At 40.7% G+C, this 21,223-nt stretch overlaps 1 protein-coding gene across 1 annotated transcript; it reads right to left on the bottom strand.

Moving 5' to 3' along the window:
- Positions 1-831: 831 nt before the first annotated feature.
- LOC136845153 (nicotinamide phosphoribosyltransferase-like) lies at positions 832-20,128 on the bottom strand. The gene is made up of 12 exons (XM_067115102.1): positions 20,037-20,128; positions 15,995-16,065; positions 14,787-14,949; positions 14,080-14,208; positions 6,972-7,091; positions 5,905-5,985; positions 5,404-5,566; positions 4,595-4,752; positions 3,385-3,499; positions 2,963-3,045; positions 2,345-2,530; positions 832-1,521 (listed from the first exon to the last, which is right to left on the bottom strand). The coding sequence occupies exons 1-12, from the start codon at positions 20,085-20,087 to the stop codon at positions 1,387-1,389; spliced, it is 1,455 nt and encodes a 484-aa protein (XP_066971203.1). The 5' UTR covers positions 20,088-20,128; the 3' UTR covers positions 832-1,386.
- Positions 20,129-21,223: the final 1,095 nt, after the last annotated feature.

The following is a 21,223-nucleotide window of genomic DNA, read 5'->3' as shown; positions in this document are numbered from 1 at the left end:
AGTGACAATGGCCTAAAAAAAGGTTGGGGGCGGGCAGTTGTGAGGAAAAATACTTATTTTTTTTTACAATTTTTAAAACTGAAGGAATCACTTCGTCTTCTAAAATATACTTTTCTTACAATTTTCTTTTCGCTAAAGAACCTTTTCTTTACTATATACTTTTTGAGAAATGCAAAGCTCTTCATTTATAAAGAAATTCCTTCTACCAAATACGATTTTTTCTCAAACGAATAACGCCATGAACCTGAATACAATAAAAATAGATTAAGAATTCTGTGAAAAATATATAAAATTCGAGTCACCAAAACTTAACGGATTTTCTCTACTGAGTTATGAAAAAAAGGTCATCGGTGAAAGGATATTAATATTGGAATTGGAATATATAAGATTTACGCCAAAGGCCAAGCACTGGGACCTATGAGGTCATTCAGCACTGAAAGGGAAACTGACAGTAAGAAGGTCTGAAAGGTGTAACAGGAGGAAAACCTTGCAGTTGCACTATGAAACATTTGTTAGGAAAGTGGAAAGCAAGATGGGAGAAAGAGAATATGAACGGAGGCACAGTAGAAGGAATGAAAGGGGTCGCAGTTAGGGGCCGAAGAGACGCTGCAAAGAACCTTAATTGATACCTACAGTGCACCGAGTGAGTTGCACTAACGGCACTAGCCCCTACGGAGGACATTAATATTCATAGCTCGTTGGTCACACGCTCTGAGATTCCTGACCAATGAATATTTAAACTAGATGAGCCAGATATAACCATCTAGTTTACTCCCCAATGATTCAATAACTTGAATGGAATGTGACTTACGACCTAAAATAACACAAAGATAAAGCTGGCAGCTTTATTTCTCTCTCCTTTATAAGAAATGGATGACAGAGGGACATGCGCTTTAGGACAACCCCAGGAAGAGGCCACCTGCTTTATCAAGCCAAGAGTGAGGACACGGTTTGAATGGCACGACCTAAAAAAAAAAGGCATATTGAAAAAACCATCTGGGTGATGCCATCCTGTTGGATAACTGGATCATGATCTGACATCTGGCAAGGACAGCCCCAAAAACGGGGCTATCTGACTGATACCATGCAAGTCTAAAGTGAATATTGGGTAACGTCATTAAGAATCAGTTTCTGGTTAATGTCAGACGATTCGCTTCTACTCAGAAGCACTCTGTACCTCAGGAACACCTACTTAAAATACTCCTCTACTAACATCATCTACTTAATAGCAACTTTTACTGTATCTAAGTGCTCATTCTACTCAAGCACATCTCCGCTAAGAAAAATCCCTTACTCTTAACTTTTCAACTCAGAAGCACCCTCAACTCAAAGAGGAGTTGTTCCAACGTGGAAACACTTTCTGTTCAGAAGAATCTTCTTCTTCTTCTACTTGGCAGCATCCTCTGCGATGAACTTCAGGATGTCGATGTCGCTGCCTGATATTTCTGCTCTCTGGCAGACCTCCTCGAACGTGAAGTCCTTCAGGAGTTCGCCGTTCTCGAAGACGGTCACGAGTTGGTCCTGCCGGAGGGACGAAGAGGATAATATGGTCAGTGATTGTGAAGGACATGGGGGGAAATAAAGTTAGAGAGATCTCTGGTGGGAAGAATAGCCATGAAAAATGATGGTTTGCAGAAAAAGAAAGCAACAAGGTCATGGCGATAATGAAAGAAAGGACATGCGGAAATGAAGATCAGGATGTGAAGAATCACGGACAAGGCGTTATACTCGGTTAAACTGAAAAGAGACAAACGTGCACTAAGGACTGAGTATCTCTCATTATGCTAAAAGTAAATAACTGCTGATAAAGGTGTTGATAAAGCATGACTGCACTTAGTTTGGTAACATCATTTCTGTCCGGGCTGTGGAATTCTTACCTTGCCTTTGCTTTCCCTCATTCTTGTACCCTTTGTTTGTTTTTCTCCCTTCTCCTTCTGGCCCCCTTTTTTCAGCACCTTGTTTTCCTTTCACTGATTGATTGATTTAAAGATTTTAGGCATACGTGCCAAGCACTGAGGCAACTGAGGCCATTCAGCGCTGAAATGGAAATTAACAGTAATCAATTATTAGGAGAGGATGGACAGTAAGATGGAAGAAAGAGAATATGAACGGAGGTACAGTAAAAGGAATGAAAGCAGTCGCAGCTAGGGGCCGAAGGGACGCAGCAAAGAACCTTAAGTAACGCCTCCATTGCATCGCATGAGGTGCATTGACAGCACTGCCCCCCCCTAGGGAGTTGATTTCCTTTCGGTCCAGATTTGGTGACGCTTTTTCTTGCCAGTACCGTCAACCTCTACAGAAACTTAACAACTAACGCAGTCATTATGATCTAAGACTCTCTTACCTGTTCTTCGCTCGATTCCGAAGCCTTGACGGTGGTGTAGACGCCATCCGTGCAATGGAGAGCCAGTCGCCCCTTCTTGCTGTTCTTCCCTGGGTCAGTGATGGGCTGCTTGAAGACTTCGATGTCCTCTCCGTTGACTTCAGCCAGGCTGCACTTGTAGGCACATCTCTGGGTGTCTCTGTCTATCTGTTGGGTATGAGAGCAAAGATGATTTTACCCCCCGTCAGAGTTAGACTCGGGTGCTTTGAGACTGGTTGGTCACAGCCTGTGTGGTAGTTCTCTCCAGACACAAAATTTATTCTGCACTGGGTTAAGATTGGCCTTGCATTTTCATTTTGCTTCTGCACATATGAATATCGTTGTTAAAACTATCTTGTTTTGATTTAAATGATGTTCATCCTATTTCCCATAAAAGCTAAAAGCCCCAGAAATTATGGTAATTATCAGGCTACCTAGATCTTCTGTAACAAAAAATATCCACGTAAACAGTTAATAAACTTGTCAAAATGAGAGCCACTTGAAAGATATGTAGGAGTTAACTGTGAATTACAACAGATATTAATTCTGCAAATAAGTTACTATGTAATATGAACGGAGAAAGGTTTACAATGCCCTTACCCTCTGTAGAAGCGCAGCGCCTGCTCCAAATGAAACATTGTTGGCTGCCCAGCCATTTTCTTCCATGGCTTTCAGTATGGAAGCTAAATTGTAAGAAATGGGTTATTAGTGCTGAATGATTGGAAGCTGATTTTAAAGATATTTAGAATGAGGCTGTATAATTTGCAAATTAAATGAGTGAGATATGACACTACTGTACACATAAACAATAAAACTAACCTATTCTGGAGGACGAAGCTTTTCTGAAATTGTTTGGGGCCTGTAATTTATCACTTGTCAAGGTTTCAAGAATTATAAACAACCAATAAACAAGTTGGCCATAGATTCAAAGTCATAGACGCCAGCAAAAGAGGAAACCTGAACTGCACTCCATATCTGGCAAATTAGGAGAATGGGCCTCTAAAAGTATCAACGAATCTTACCCAGAGCTTGGTAGTTGATGCCGTCAGCCTGGACTACTTTAATGTATTCGGGCAGAACCCTGTAGCCTTTCGAGTTCTTTTCGGTCCCAAAGGCCTTCTCTAGGATCTCGAGGCACTGGAAATGATGTAAAAGGAATTTGTATTGGTAACTTCAGTTTTGTCGATGTGGTCTGAAGACGTTATAAATGGTAGCACCAGAAATCAATGTTTATAGTAAATTATATCATAAATCGTTTGCTGTTTATGCTAAAGACCATTTACCCTAACTTATTGTTTGCTGACTCCTGCAACAACAAACTATTACTGAGATACTATTTTGAATATGAAATCACTCACGCAGCCAAAGGGGCCAGTGGATGGCTCAGCCTGAACCTCAAATTTATTTCCAATCATGATCAATGAGTGAGGGTCATTATTATAGTATCATAATCATCTGCACGAATTCTCTGAGAACAGCAATTTCTTAATGGAAATCTCTGAGAACAGCAATTTCTTAATGGAAATCTCTGAGAACAGCAATTTCTTAATGGAAATCTCTGAGAACAGCAATTTCTTAATGGAAATCTCTGAGAACAGCAATTTCTTAATGGAAATATCTGAGAACAGCAATTTCTTAATACAAAAATCTCAGAGAGCAGCAATTTCCTAATACAAAAATCTCAGAGAACAGCAATTTCTTAATACAAAAATCTCAGGGAGCAGCAATGTCTTAATACGAAAATCTCAGAGAACAGCAATTTCTTAATACAAATCTCTGAAAGCAGCAATTTCTTAAGACAAATCTCTGAGAACATCAATTTCTTAATACAAAAATCTCAGAGAACAGCAATTTCTTACTGCAAATCTCTGACATGAGCAATTTCTTAATACAAAAATCTCAGAGAACATCAATTTCTTCAAACAAATCTCAGAGAGCAGCAATTTCTTAATGCAAATCTCTGACATGAGCAATTTCTTAATACAAAAATCTCTAAGAACATCAATTTCTTAAAACAAATCCCAGAGCGCAGCAGTGTCTTAATACGAAAATCTCTGAGAACAGCAATGTCTTCCTACAAAAATCTCTGAGAACAGCAATGTCTCAATACAAGAGTTCGAATTTTCAGAAAATGTATGTGAACAAAAAAGAAGAATAATTCGATGTCAGACATTCAAATGTCAGGCTTTTCCATGTGCAAAAATGCTCGGAGAAATGAGTGTGGCCACTTACTCTCAGCACAACTTCAGTCGGGTCTCCACTGTCTGGTCTGACGCAGACCATCCCACCTTTACTGCCGTTCTCAATAACCAGGTCCTTCAATTCCTCGCCAAAGGTCTTCTCTAGGCACTGCCAAATGTTGTAGGAGTCGACCACACAGCCAAACCTTCCTGTGAGTTCATGGTTGTTTGATTTGAACTGAATATAAAATATAAAAAATGGAGGGAATTATTCAAAAGTTCTCTGGGAGCAATTGAAAATTAAAAGTCTAGGACTGGACATCTCCGTGAAAGCTAGTACTTGAGTATCATTCCTGTCTAACTCTAGTGGTGAGGCTTCACGGCTCCCAGCAATCCTCTTCAAGAATGGCTGGTTACTTTATTGTATTAAATTAATTTCAGCATGCCATTAATAGTATTATCTTCGGTACAGTAGCACCTCAACTATTCGGATACTTTGTATGACATCCCAATTATTTCTAGCCTTATCTAAACTCTGTTTTACACTTGACATTCATTTTAAAAGACTTATCTGAAAGTGCGTCATACCTGAGTAGGCAGCCTAACAAAAAAAAAAATCATTGTAATAATGTAGATGATGACTACAGATCTCTAGTTAAGTTGAGATATCTGGATAATCAGATAAAAGATTTGGTAAATGCACAGGAAAAATACTTGGTGCTGTGTTTGACTACAGAAAATAATGCTGAAGATTTTAAAGGTCCATTATCAGCTAACCTCTCTACGATACACACCATCATCAAGAGGGAATCTCTTAAAGTCCACAACCAAATACATTACAGTACACTTCTCTGAACGTACTTCCCATAAACGATTTCAACATCTTTTTGTGAGCTTCGTTTTCTCTCTCTCGCCCCCAGCTGGTGACCGTGGAATGCTCAGAGAAAGGCCCGGAGAATCCAGCAACTCCCTCCACGTGGTAGTATTTTCTCAGCAGACAGGACCCAGCAATAGTGTCTGAGGACTGTCCAGAGAAAAAAAAAGGTGTCAAATCACGGTTATTGGAAGTCCTTTCGAGGAAATGGCGTTTGTAGGATTCTTCCGTTCAGAGATGTTATGCACAGGCGAATGGTACGTACTCGTATGATGTGGACATTGAAAAATTATGTTTTCGAATGCAGCTGCATGTTAGTGGCCGCTAGTTTTGTCGTTCAATTCTCTGCACGTATCTATGAATCTCAAATTTAACTGCATGCACGTACCTTTCGGTCATATCAAAGCTTTTAGTATCTGACTAATTTTGTACTGCAACTCGACCAAAGATCAATTCTTCCCAGCAAAAACAGAGATAAACAGTTTTACCTTGAAATTAATCATGTGGGCAGCACCACCGATAGCAGCAGTTTCCACTGAAGAGACTCCCCGATAGCCAGTGTCATGGAGCTGTCGAGAGGAAAAGGAGTAAACAAAACTGTTATTTTTACTGGAAAAAGCTTGAGCATACTGCCGAGTCATGATTCTACCCTTTTCTAGGTTGATCTGAAAATTTTGGTGCTGAAAGGGGACTGAAAACTGGGCCATGACAAAGATAAAGTTGGACGAAAATTCTGGTGTTAAAAGAGGACTGAAAACTGGGCCTTGACAAAGCTAAAGTTGGACATCTGGGTGTCAAGAAACCAAAGGGAATGGAAAGAGCTGAAAGCAGGAACAATGTAGCTGAGGCTATAGGGATCATGTAGTGAACCTATAGCTCTAACTAGAGTGCCTTCAGAGTAAGCAACAGATACTGAACAACAAGAAAATTTTGATGCTTGAATTAAATTACAGGTATAAATTTTGGCTGAAGTGATTTGTTCATGATGAAAGTGGCAATAATATCCATGCATGCTCAACCTGGGTAATAGTGGCAACGGGTGGTTCATCCCATGACTGTTAGATTTGCCCCTTACAATGTTATTACCCAGATTCATAAAAGATTCATTTGAAAACTCGACACTTTTAGTCTACATTGACTGAAAATAAATATAAATAAGTAGAAATTTCGTAACCTTACCCAACTCAAGGCTCATAAATTTGCGCCATCACTGATATTATATCAGAATGTGAATCTGAAGTTTAACCTGTGCAACAAACAGACCCAAGTGACTCCAGATCTCTTGCTTTGACATCAGGGACTGAGCAAAGAACAGAACTTGGCGAATCCAGAGCTGTTGGTTTGCCATTCAGAGACCCAGTTAAGAACAGTCTTGGGTGACTCCAGAGCTGTTGCTTTGATGTCCAGAAACTCAGCAAAGAACAGAGCTTTTGCTTTGTCATTCACAGACTCAGTAAAAAAACAGATCTTAGTGAATCCAGAGCTGTTGCTTTGTTATTCACTTTCTTAGTAAAGAACAGAACTGGGCGACTTCACAACAGTCGTCGCAACTTACGGAAAACGAAACAAGGCTCTGATCGTCGGAAGAGATCTGGTTGTAATGGTGGATGAGCTGCTTATGAATCCTCGAAATGGTGGCCACCGTCATGGGATACCAGGCTTGCACTAAAATGGTCTGCAAACAAGAGATCGCATCTGTTTACCTCATTTTCTCAACAATTAGGAATTAATATATTATTCTTCTGGTGTTAGGTTTACAGCCTTAGTATTTCTGTATATCACTCTCTATTTGCTTTTGGTAATCTATGAATTTTTTTTTCAAACCATATGTTTTTCTGTATCACCTAGCTTAGCATTTGTGCCACCAGCCACAACTGCTTTTTTAAGCTCTCTAAACCAAACAAAGCATAAATTCAAATTCAACCTCATTCCTTTCCAGTCCTGCACACTCGCCACTGCAACCTTTTTTCTACCTACCCCGCTCTCTCACCAGTTTCCAAAGGTCTCCCTCAAAAAATAATACATCTTCCCTAACTTGACACCTTCCAGCAGCCCAAGGCACCATCACTCTTTGTCCTTCCCGTCCTCACTCCTTTTTCACCTTTGTCTTCCTCGGTGGCAAAACGTCTAGCTTGCCCTTCTTATATAAATCAGTTACACACATTTCTTCCCAGGTGAAACACGTCAAATTAACATCATGGTCCAGTGGCTAATTTTTTTTTTCTCTAGTTTTTTGTAACTCAGCATATGGAGTGGGGTTGCAAACTTCATGCCCCTAGTCATTTGGGAACATTCACACCATGCAAGCAGGTAAGGATATTACAATTTCTATGCATCCCACTGGAGAAGATGCGGTTCCAAACATGCATACACACAAACTTCTGCCTGTCATCTTCCTGTGGTATTCGCTTATATACTGATTTATATATACATATATATATATACATACATACATACATACATACATACACACACACACACATATATATATACATGTAGAATCTACTGGTCACTTTTTACCAGGTACATGTGTAATTGTAACAGCCACAATGCCCTCTTAATCTTTCTCGAATTCTTCGCGCTTTTTTGGATTCGCTTGTCACTACAAAGCCTTCAGATCCAAGCGCAAGAAATATGAAGAAACTCTGACATCCGGTAGCGGGAAACGAACTCGGGTCCCCTAATCAGAATTTCTTCAAATTTCTTGCACTTGGATCTTAAGGCTTGGTAGTGACAAGCGAATCCAAAAAAGCGCTAAGAATTCGAGAAAGTTATGAGGGCATTGTGGCTATTACAATTACACACACACACACACACACACACACACACACACACACACATATATATATATATATATATATATATATATATATATATATATATATATATATATAATAACTAAGGTGTATACAAGGGTTTAACGATGATAATAATTGTAAAAGATTTCTAGCTTTCAAACTTCCTAGCATTCTCCACTGCAGTGGAGATCACAACACATCACTTTGAACATCAGAAGAAAAATCCTTCTTCATTACGAAGACAGAAATTTCATCTCACATTTTTGCATCCCCACAAACACACGCAATTTGCCGTGTGCGTAAAATACTGGCTGACATCAGCAAATTGAAAAGAGGAGCAGAATTCCACAGAGTGCAATTTACGTTTTGTAAAAAGGTGCCATCATCCCCACCCCCCAACCCCCCCCCCCAAAAAAAACAACGGTAACGCCCTTCCGCTGACGAACAAATGAATCGCGCAGACGATTGCAAATAGGCAAGAAAATTAAATCGATTTTTTAGCTTTAGGTTATTATAGCAAGCCATTTTACACAGCCTGCTGCAAAAAAGGGTTGTATGCGCATTGTGAATATTAATACTAATTATAATATTCATAATAATTAAGTACATGTGTTCTGCATAAAATAAAAACAAGGTCTCTTTTTACCTTAAGTCATACCTATCACGGTCTTGTTTTGGGGACATTATATGTTTTAAAAATACCTGCGCATGTTGGATGGAGAGAGAGAGAGAGAGAGAGAGAGAGAGAGAGAGAGAGAGAGAGAGAGAGAGAGTCTTTTACAGAGTGGAGTATTTCTTTTTAAAAAACTTACGTCTGGAATCTCTCTCTCTCTCTCTCTCTCTCTCTCTCTCTCTCTCCATTTATATTCGGTACGTGTGTTGCCAGTGATTCATCTTTGCTTATATAACAACAATAAAAAATATACGATAAACACATCCAAGGTCTTCCCGGCTCCCCAAGTGTTTGTGCAAATCACTGTGTACCAAAACAGGGTGGGATAAAAACCAAAGGACAGGGTATACGCCCTTAATGCTTCCTCAGGGGATAAGACCCAGTGAAGACGGGTCTCTGATGTTGTTTGTGTTTGTTTGTTTGTTAGCAGGATTACATCTCTGATGTTGTTTGGGTTTGTTTGTGTGTTTGTTTTTGTTTGTTTGTTTGCTAGTAGGATTACATCTCTTCTGTTGTTTGGGTTTGTTCGTTTGCGTTTGTTTATTAGCAGGATTACATCTCGGATGTTGTTTGTTTGTTTGCTTGTTAGCAGGATTACATGTCTTGTTGTTTAGGTTTGTTTGTTTATTAGCAGGATTACATCTATGATGTTGATTGGGTTTGTTTGTGTGTTTAATTTGCTTTCGTTTGTTTGTTAGGAGGATTACATCTCTTTTGTTGTTTGGCTTTGTTCGTTTGTTTATTAGCAGGATTACATCTCTTTTGTTGTTTGGGTTTGTTTGTTTATTTGCAGGATTACATCTCTGATGTTGTTTGGGTTTGTTTATTTATTTGTTTTTGCCTGTTTGTTAGCAGGATTACATCTCTTTTGTTGTATGGGTTTGCTTGTTTGTGTTTGATTGTTTACTAACAGGATTACATCTCTCATGTTGTTTGGGTTCGTTAGTTTATTTGCTTTTGTTTGCTTGCCTCTTTCACGTGAGAAGTAAAAGAAAAAACATGTTACATACTGTGCACTGCACAAAATGTAAGAGCACTGCGGACTTGGTCAATTACATTATATATTATCATCCTCGGATAAATGCATTATGTATTTTTGTCACATACCGCGACATCTTTTTATAATCACGAATATTAAGCCTCAAATATCGTTTCATATGCAATTCATTATACCTCGGGAATAACTGACACCCCAAGGGTAATCATAATTGATCAGTGCTTCGTCGACAGTGAGACTCGAACCACTGCACCTGCGCCGTTTAGAAGCAACGATGTACTACAGCGACTTTTGACCACTGGACCACCAAGAGACGAAGCACTTGCCGATTACTATACCCCTTGGGTGTAAGTTATACCCGATGTGCAGTGAACTGGATATTAAACGACTTGATACTTATGAATACAATGTGTAGATCAACTGAACTTTCATTCCTGACGTAAACTATGTGATGTCCTCTAACCATCTACTATCCATTTCAGGGACCGCGAGTCATAGTTTGTCTCAAATATCTTTCAAACTAATCATTTGATCAAAATGGTACTTCGACACAGTGTACAAGACACCCCCAACTAATTTTTGGTAATGTAGTGCATTGTCAAATGGTGTTAAGTCGTTTACTCTTGACTTTTAAAGGCAAAAGTCGCATTAGTCAGCAGGTCTAAACTGCGCAATCGAACGTCCGCTATCCCCCATTGACAGGAAAAAGGGGGCTGCGATGAGGAGGCCAGGAAAGTGGGTTGAGGGAGGGATGAGGGAGGGGGGAGAGGGAGGGACGGGATGGGGATGAAGGACGTTCGAATGCATAGTTTGGCGATGCTTGGCAACACCATGTAAGTCAAGAGTAAACGCCATAACTAACGCCATTTGACAATGGACTGCATTACCAAAAATTAGCGGGAGGTGTCTTGTACACCGTGTCAAAGTACCATTTCGATCAAATAATTAATTTGAAAGATATTTGAGAAAAACGATGACTCGCGGTCCCTGAAATGGATAGTAGTATGAAGTGTTAAAACTGACTACTGATTTCGACTTTTGCAGCTTACAGCAAAACCTGGATTACCTAAGGACAACAGGAGGGTGAAGACAGTGAGAAAATAAACTATGATTTACAAAAAAAGAAAATAAATAAATAAATAAATAAATAAATAAATAGACTGAATGGCATATTACGTATTGTGGAAGCGATTACGGGTCTTTACTTTGCTGTAACAAAAGGTATCCGGCCTTGGGTCGCCCATGATTTACGAGATCCGGACATGATTCCTAAAGGGAACGTGAGGGGAAAGAGCGTTTTTCTTTTTTTTTTTTCCATCCATCCTCTCTATCCTTCTCTCGTCTTATTTCAAAGGAATAAAGGGCCACTCTCTCTCTCTCTCTCTCTCTCTCTCTCTCTCTCTCTCTCTCTCTCTCTCTCTCTCTCGTTTTCTAAAAGGAGAGAAGGAACTTTCTTTACTTTACGGTTGACACAGATGCAAAGTCCCCTTCTCTCTCTCTCCCTCTCGTTTTCTAAAGGGAGAAAAGGAACTTTCTTCATTCTACGGTTGTCTCTCTCTCCCGTTCCTAAAAGGAGAGAATGAACGTTCTTTACTTTACGGTTGAAAGAAATGCAAGGAACGTTCTTTACTTTACGGTTGACACAGATGCAAGGAACGTTCTTTGCTTTACGGTTGACACAGATGCAAGGAACGTTCTTTGCTTTACGGTTGACACAGATGCAAGGAACGTTCTTTGCTTTACGGTTGACACAGATGCAAGGAACTTTCTTTACTTTACGGTTGACACAGATGCAAGGAACTTTCTTTACTTTACGGCTGACACAGATGCAAGGAACGTTCTTTACTTTACAGTTGACACAGATGCAAGGAACTTTCTTTACTTTGCGGTTGACACAGATGCAAGGAACGTTCTTTACTTTACGGTAGACACAGATGCAAAGTCCCCTTCTCTCTCTCGTTTTCTAAAAGGAGAAAAGGAACTTTCTTTATTCTACGGTTGACATAGATGCAAGGTCCCCTTCTCTCTCTCTAAATCCTATCATTTAAAATCATTAAAGGGTCCTCTCCCTTGGGCAATATAAAAAGGATACACAATGAATGACTGTGTGTCTCTCTCTCTCTCTCTCATACACTTTTAAAAGGCTCTTATAACTTTCATTCTTACTTGTTTATTCCTCTCTCTCTCTCTCGAAAATAAAAAACTAGGCCGAACAAAATCAGGGCCAGCTCACTAACCCTTTGTCCTATGTCGTGGGAAGTGTGTTACCTGATGTTTTTTCATTTTTTTTTTGGAGAAAGGGCTAGTGACCATTACCTGGAGCTGTTTGAGGACAGTAGTTGAACTGTCATATTTTCTACAAATTTCACTGTGTGTATCTCTTTACGATAAGTATACATTTCCACTTTTATACTGATCTAAGGTTATTCGTATGTAAATGAAAACCAAACCTGGTTACATATAGATTCTCTCTCTCTCTCTCTCTCTCTCTCTCTCTCTCTCTCTCTCTCTCTCTCTCTCTCTCTCTCTCTCTCTCTCTCCACAATAAGAGGAACCGATTTACAAGATAAATGACCTAAAACTTGCATAACCAAAACGCGACGAGGAAAACGCACTAACACTAGTCAAGTCTGTAGTTTACTTAGTGGGTCCTGTCATAATTATACAATCATTCGGGCTTTTCGGGCCTCACCGTGACCTAATTCCGCTCCCAACAGAATCCTAAGGTCTGCTGTGAGTTTATGCACCAATGGTGTCTAATATTCATCGGAGGTATTACAGCCACATTATGACCAAACTGATAGCAGCTTCTCTTCACAGACATTTCAGTGCTTTCTGATAATTCTGAATGCAAATCGTTGAAGGGAACTTTTTTCACAATTTTTTGTTCTACATCAAAGCAATATTTCTGATCTCATTCTGCTTATTAACCACCCCTCGGGCATGGTTACCCCAGGGCAGCCATGGAATTCGGCCCATCCCGTGCACAAAAACAATGGGTGGGGTGCGATCATGGAACGGGGTGAGGATGGCAGGAAATGGGTAATTTCGGTTGATCTGCAACGCCACTCACGGGGCGGCGGTCCTGGTGGGGAGGTCATGTTTTCACCCGGGTCCGTGTGAATACGTGGGTTGGTAAGCATATCTCAATACCTGATGGATTGGATTGGATTACAGAATTTAGGCCAAGGGCTGGGACCTATGAGGTCATTCAGCGCTGAAAGGGAAACTGACTGTAAAAAGGTCTGAAAGGTGTGACAGGAGGAACACCTCAAAGCAGTTGCACTGTGAAACAACTGTTAGAAGATGGAAGAAAGAGAAATATGAACGGAGTTACAGTTAAAGGAACGAAAGAGGTTCCAGCTAGGGGCCGAAGGGACGCCGCAAAGAATGTTAAGCTCAATTCGGGATGATGCTGATTATTTTATTCCGTCGATGGTCGACGGAATGCAAGACCACAAATTTTTCTGAGGTGGTTATTGGTTGGTTTTGGGTCTGTGTCTGTCTCTACAGTATGTGGTTTCAAGCTCTCTCTCTCTCTCTCTCTCTCTCTCTCTCTCTCTCTCTCCTGGCTAACTAGGGTCCCTGGACCCAACAATCAAACCCAAAAGAGTCCCCTCTACCCAAAGATTTCCTCCGGAATCGCCGGAGGTCGCCATTATTACACGACTGACTATACCCTAGTTTTAGAAAATGACACCTTTTTTCATCCCAGGTGTCTGAATGAAAATGGAGAACTATTTGTTTCCATATATAATGTATATATACGCTGATATTTGCCTGTAGTCACCGAAATATTATTCTTTCTCTCTCTCTCTCTCTCTCTTGTGACACACATTCTAACCTCAAATCCTAGGATGACGGATGAATAGGCGCGTTCCCTACAAATCAGTATGCCTGCGCTGACCTTTCAAGTGAACTGCGTACCTAGTCGTCAGCCGACTGTTGTGACTTGAAGCTAAGGTAGAGACAGAATGAAAAAAACTGAAATGGCGTAGACGAAGGCCACCTCACCCCACCGGGGTGAAACCATTCATTCTCTCTCTCTCTCTCTCTCTCTCTCTCTCATATATATATATATATATATATATATATATATATATATATATATATATATATATATATATATATATATATATATATGCACATACACACACACACACACTAAAAAGTAACAGAACTTTGTACGACCCACCTCGAGATAAGACGTCAACCAGGGAACAGCTGGATCGGTGTTCTCAACGGTGAACAGGACGTTCTTGACGGGCACTGTGGAGCCCTCTGCGACTGCCCTGATCTTAACGGGGAGGCGACCGCCGTGTTTCTGGAAAATAGGGAAGACGAGAGGGAAATTTACAAAGCTACGGAACAACGCGTCATTCTGACAAACTTCGAGAGTATAGTTGTCACGGCATTGGCCTTGAACTGGCATTTAAATTGTTTGCCTCTGTGCAAGTACGGATACCCAATTGGACTGAATTGAACTGAATATAGAATTTAGGCCAAAGGCCAAGCACTGGGACCTATTGAACTGAATATAGAGTTTAGGCCAAAAGCCAAGCACTGGGACCTATGAGGTCATTCAACGCTGGAAAGTTAATTGGGAGTAGGTAGGTTTGAAAGGTGTAACAGGAGGAAAACCTCGCAGTTGCACTGTGAAACAATTGTTAGGAGAGGGTCGAGGAAAGTAAGATGGAAGAGAGAGAGTATGAAAGGAGGTACAGTAAAAGGAACGAAAGGGGTTGCTGCTGCAACTAGGGGCCGAAGGCACGCTGCAAAGAACCTTAAGTAATGCCTACAATGGATATCCAATTGTCAATCACTCAGTGCCAGATTAGCATCAATGACCGTTGTCTCTGCAACGCCAGACGACACAAAATGAACCGACCGATTCAACTGTACCTCCAGGATGTAATTCCATCCTTCTTCGTTGAACAGGTCGTCAGCCATGACGGCGGCGTTGTAGATCTCCTTCGCCTCCTGGATAACCTCCTTGGTGACCACCTGGCCCACCAGCCATTTCTTCAGGATGTACTGCAGTCCAAAGAACACAGTGTAGGGAAATCTGGTGGAGGAAAGAGAGAGTTAGAAAAAAAGTATACCTTAGCTTTACCAGACCACTGAGCTGATTAACAGCTCTCCTAGGGCTGGCCCGAAGGATTAGACTTACTTTACGTGGCTAAGAACCAATTGGTTACTTAGCAACGGGACCTACAGCTTATTGTGGGATCCGAACCACATTATAGCGAGATGTGAATTTCTATCACCAGAAATAAATTCCTCTAATTCTTCATTAGACGGTCGGAGACTCGAACTCGGGCCTAGCGAGTGCTAGCCCACAACTCTATCGACTCGCCTAACGAGGAACTAGGAAAGAGAGAGAGAGAGAGAGAGAGAGAGAGAGAGAGAGAGAGAGAGAGAGAGAGAGAGAGAGTTTACACAACAAATTCATGGATATGAGCAGTGGCGTTCCTGGGCGGGGGGCCTGTTTGAAATCGCCCCCCCGGGCCCCAATGTGAGGGGGGGGGGGTTTCCCCAAATGCGAAATTTAACCATTGCTACTATGACAAGACAAGCTATATTTCTGAAATTTGCATTTACAGGTGCCTTTAAAATTATCCTACAATTGCTCATATTCTAAAAATTTCCCCAGAACCCCAGCTGCTTTGGCTCGCTTCGCTCGCCTCCCACCCCATAAGAGGGGGCCCCAAATGGGACTGTGCCCCCCGGGCCCCAAAATGTCTAGGAACGCCCCTGGATATGCGTCGTAATCACAGATATTTAGTACATGACAGCTGTTAGATGAAACCCTTTGATTAATCAGTCATCTAGATTGCTTAACTGCTAGTGGTAAAGATACTTCAGAAACTATAGACAATGACGTAACTGCTAGCAATGATTAAAAGGTAATGTCAACACCATAACATTAATATTATCACAGGTAGCCATGTTGAAGACGTAATGGATGATGAACATATGACAGGGCAAAGTGCTTTTGTATCACCATTTAAAAAAATTCCTAGATAATGGTGAAATGAGAAGTCGAGAGAGCTCACTTTTAAAATGGTAATGACTTGAAAATTTCCCAAAGGGTTAGATTGTACACTCACTTCCCCCCTCTGGACTCGAAGTAGCTGTAGAGCTTCGTAGTTCCAGGCGGGTACTGGAGGTGGTGAGACACCTGGAAATAAGAGAGGCGTTAGTTTAATGGCAAGAAAGGAAAAACATACTGCCCTAAAATGGAAAACTGCAGTATCTGCAAAATTTTCGAAACTGACATATGCCACTTATTGGGCTCGTGAAACACTAATACACAAGTTACTGCAGTTTCAGAATGATTCTTCAATGCTTTATTTAGGGGGCCCATTTGCAGTATCTGCAAAATCAGTAGTAAGACAAGGGAAAACTCCCAATTTCATTTCTAAATTTCAGTCTTTAATACTAACCACATTCCATTTGTTTCACCCTCTTCGGCTAATCTGCCCTAAAATGAAAAATTGCAGTATCTGCAAAATTTTCGAAATTGAGATATGCCACCTATCGGACTCGTGAAACACTTAATCCACAAGTTACTGCAGTTTCAGAATGATTCTTCAATGCTTTCCACGAGTATTTAGGGGGTCCCAATTGTAGTAGTTGCAAAATCATTAGTAAGGCAAGGGAAAATTGCAATATCTAAAATTTTTCTCAGTTTTGTATTTTAGCAGATCCTGCAGTCTTCCATTTTAGGGCAGCATAGGCCCATAGGCCACACTGCCCACCTGAGCCACCTTGCTACGTTTGCAAACACAAGGTTCATATTTTTCGTAAATGTTCTCCTGCAAAACCTCCCCTGGGCCCTGGGGCAGTAGTCTGAACAAAACTTGAGGAAGGAATATAAAAAGTTTGGGACAAAGGCTAAGTACTGGTACCTATAGGGTCATTCAGCGCTGAAAGGGAAATTTAGACTAAAGGTTTTAAAAGGAGAAAGATGGGAAAACCTCTCAGGTGCACTATGAAACAGGGTGGAAAGTAAGATGGAAGAAAGATAATACGAACGGAGGTACAGTAAAAGGAATTAAAGGGGTTGCAGCTAGGGGCCAAAGGGACACTTCAGAGAACCTTAAGTACTGTCTACAGCGCACCGCGTGACGTGCGCTGACCGCTCTACCCCCCTACAGGAAACAATACTTGACTCTGGACTACATAAGAATGGATGCATTTTAATTTGAAAAACTGTAGCCCTACTCCTCTTGAGGCGATCTTTAAGAATTTTCCCTACACATTCACACATAAAACCTTATACCCCTATTGCGGTCAGAACATATTCCCGGGAGACCAAGATTTTTACAAAATTGAATCCACACCACATCAAGTTTTTTATGCAAGTTTTATGCTCTCTTCTAGTCGATTAGTTCTGGAGAAGATATGTCTAATTGCACCTCTTTTCTTTCCGCATTTCTTAATCATCTACTCACTGGAATGAGGCGTGAATCCCTTTTATCAAGAATGTTTTGTGCAAAGTTTGATCGGAATTGCTCCCGTGTTTTTTAGAAAATGTGAAAAGTCTACGCCAGGCAGCTGCCAGACAACTTCTCATGTCTAAATTCTCAAAGGGGTCGGCAGAAGATTTTGTTCTTCAATAAAGGTGAAAATAGAACAAGGCACAGTTAAAGAAGGTGGACAGCAGTACAAGAAGATTCCACGGGGAATAAATAAGAAGCTGAAGGCAGGAAGCAATGCAGCTCGGGCTTAAGAAGGAACGCTGCCACGAACCTTCAGTGCTGTACTATCTACAGTGTGCCACCACGCAAGGCATGCATTAAGCTATATCTCTCCACGAAGAGGTTCCTACTGAATATATTGACCTTTAGTCAGACTGGGGTCACAGGACTTATATTAAAAAGTGATATTACATAATTATACCGAGTCAGTGAGAATGGACAATAGCTAGAATTTTAGTTGTAGAGTTAGGAAGCAGTCTCGATAAACTGAATGCTCTCGTGTTTGAGATGACCTGTGTCAAAAAAAGTATATGTGAAAACTCACGTATTCTTAAAAGTACATTGGGAACTCATATCTGCATTCTTTCTTTACGTGTCATAAATCTGTAAAAACCCGTAATAAGTGTTGTATCATGATAGCGTTTGGATCACGTCAAGAACAGCGAACCCAACATCATGTCAAGAACAGCGAACCCAATGCTCCCCATGTAAAGAATGGCCAACCCTTTCCGGTCCGAACTCCAGTTCCACATGAGGGCTAGTACTAAACACGGCGAAACACATCTGACACCCCAGGGGCTAGTACTAAACACGGCGAAACAGTGATTCATCTACACTGTTTCGCCGTGTTTAGTACTAGCCCCTGGGGGGGTCAAATCTATTTCGCCTTGTTTAGTACTAGCCCCCGGGGGATCAAATGTCTGGTACCGAAGTGTTCATGTCTAGGACAGCGAAGCCGATTATTCCCCATGTAAAGAATAACGAACCCAATAATCTTCTTGTAAATAATAGCGAACCCAGCTGCAAGTGGGTTCGCTAATCTTGACGTGAACCGCATGTTCATTGTATACAAAAATTCATATTCACTCAAATATGAATACTTAACTGATAAAAACATTATATATATACAAGCTTGTGTATATATACATATTACTGGTAATTAAACCTCACTCCTCCTCAAGTTCAAATTATTGTTTTCTTTTTCTTTATATTTTCGTTCAGTCACGCCACAAAATCAATGAATTAGACGGCAACTGCGTGAGAATCCTTCCCACCCTCTCGGATTCCTTGCCTAGTCATCGTCCTTTGTCGCTCCTACTCGTGACCTTCCTTCTCATGATTGGGATCGATCCCCTACACGAAGAGGTTAAAGGTAAAACCTCCCCTCTCTCTCTCTTTTTTTTTTATTGATCGGATGACCATCTCTGCCGTCACGACAGGTTTTGAAAATAAATCAGTCGGCCACCTTAGACCTTGTCCTCAATATTCCGTTGTGTTGGCAGGTTTATGCCTCTCAATAGATTCAAATACATATACATATATATACACACAAACGTGTATATATAAACAAACATATGTATACATATATTATACATGAATTTTTTCTCTCCCTCCACTTACCATATGTGTATAATGTTACCTGCATCGATATCTCACTAAAACGAAGTTCAATGGCAAAATAATCTGCTGCTACTACTGCTAGTAGTAGCAGCAGCTGCTACTACTACTAGTAATAGCAGCAGCTGCTACTACTACTACAACATACTCAAGGATTCCACGAGTATGTATACATTTTCATTAACGCAGTGTGTGTGCAAGTCTTGCCATTTCCAAGGACACTTCATAAATCTATTTATATCTATCTATATATCCAGCGAGAGACGTGTTTTCATAGATCCCTATCCTTAACTTCCTTACGGGAAGTCATCGTCACACACAAAAAAAAAAAAAAAAAAAAAAAAAAAAAAAAAAACGACTAAAAAAAGACTATTTTATGTCCCAGTTAGAATGACACACTTTGACAAAGATCAACGATAAAAAACGCCACAATCGTGACATAAACGAGTGACCATAAAAAGATAACGTTCTCATTCTGAAGTGTTTTGTTGACAATCGCCGAGCTAAGCGAGCTTGCAGCAGAATTGTTTTCTGTCATGGCTATGTGGTGTGACGATTTTTTAACCATTGGTTTCATGATTCAAGTATAATTTCAAGTGAGGATGCTCGGCCTCCTCCTCTCTCACCCAACCACACAAAGGGAATCATGACCCGTACTCACAATGTTACTTAGGACTATTTTCTCGCACAATGGTATTTCTGCTGTCAGCCAGTCAGTAACAGCATATTCAGTGCACAGTTTATATCACATCGCTGTATATTAAGAGCCCCAAGACTTGTTACTTTTATTTTTCCTCTGACTTTGCAATGCGAGCAGAAAGTATGGTATTGCAAATTCCACGTTCCCAGCCGCATGAATTCACTGTGCACTTTTTAAATTTACGGATCCCTAGTTAAGTCAAAGTTGATTGCACTACAAAAAACGAATCTAACTTACATTACTACACTAAAGCATTTACCACATATGGCCTACTAATGCAAATAACACATATAACTGACGTAAAAGAGACGCCACAGCATCTCGCCGAGACAAACACAGCAGGATGTTCACCTTGTAGCAATCAGCCAACAGGATGACGTTGTTGACTGGTTCTGGGCCCATGGCTGCTGATCGTGCTCCTTCCACTGAAGAGTCGTAGGTAAGACTGAAGTCAGTGGGATGGCTCAGTGGCTGGGGTCAGGGTGAGTTGCCAGAGGTCCCCTAGATTCGCCAACATTAATTCCCTGTTTGTCCATATATTTCCCTGTACTAGGCAGCATTGATCCTAGCTCATTACAAGGAAGCAGGAAGGCCAACCTTCCTTCACTGATAAACTCAACGTAGATTGTGTTAGTTTCATTTTAGTGCAAGGTTATGTAACTTTATTATGATTTAACTGTTTATCATGATTGGCAGTACCATGCTTTAATCAAACATAGAACGTGGTCGGTGACATTTAACAATTATGTATATATATCAATATATATAAATATACAGTATATATTTACAGTATATATACATTATATATAATGCCTTTGTGTGTGTTCGCGCGCGCGTGTATGCGTTGGTTAAAAATGTTCATTATGACTGATTGACTTACGAAAATTTGCCAAGCACTGGGTCACTTCCGGCCATTCAGAGCCTAAGACAGTGAAAAAGAGGCAGTTAGAGTGGTTGGACAACAAGGTGGAAGAAAAGAAGCATGAATGGAAGCAGAGTAAAAGGCAAAAAGTGGGTGCAGCTAATGCCTACAGTGCACCATGTCAGATGCACTGACGGGACCATCCCCTACGGAGAATATTTATTATGGAAGTCAAGTGTATTAGAATATGCAGACGGGGGAATGACTCGTTTGGTGTATAAGCAGTTATGAGACAAAGATAGGTTAGATCTTCATAGCTTTTAATTTTCTCTAAAGATAAAACGATGCGAGAAATCGAACAGTGGAATCAGAAACAGCAACAACGCTGTGGGATAAGATACGAAATGGTTGATGTTTACAGATGAGACAATACTGACTAGGGAAGGTGAGGCCAAACTGCAGAAACTAGGAGAGTATCAGAAAATATTGCACTATACTTACAAACAAGTACCAAATGCGTCCAAGCTTCTTCGGCGCAATCAAATTTTCTGTACAGCATATAATCAAGGCCACCGAAAATAGATCTATCTTCCGGTGGTCTCGGTATAATGCTACATGAGCCGCGGCCCATGAATTTTTAACCACGGCCCGGTGGTGGCATATCCAACATCGTTGC

The sequence above is a fragment of the Macrobrachium rosenbergii genome, chromosome 13 (assembly GCF_040412425.1).
Source record: "Macrobrachium rosenbergii isolate ZJJX-2024 chromosome 13, ASM4041242v1, whole genome shotgun sequence".
NCBI lineage: Eukaryota > Metazoa > Arthropoda > Malacostraca > Decapoda > Palaemonidae > Macrobrachium > Macrobrachium rosenbergii.
The sequence above is the reverse complement of the archived record's forward strand: the minus strand, read 5'-3'. Positions and strand labels throughout refer to the sequence as shown.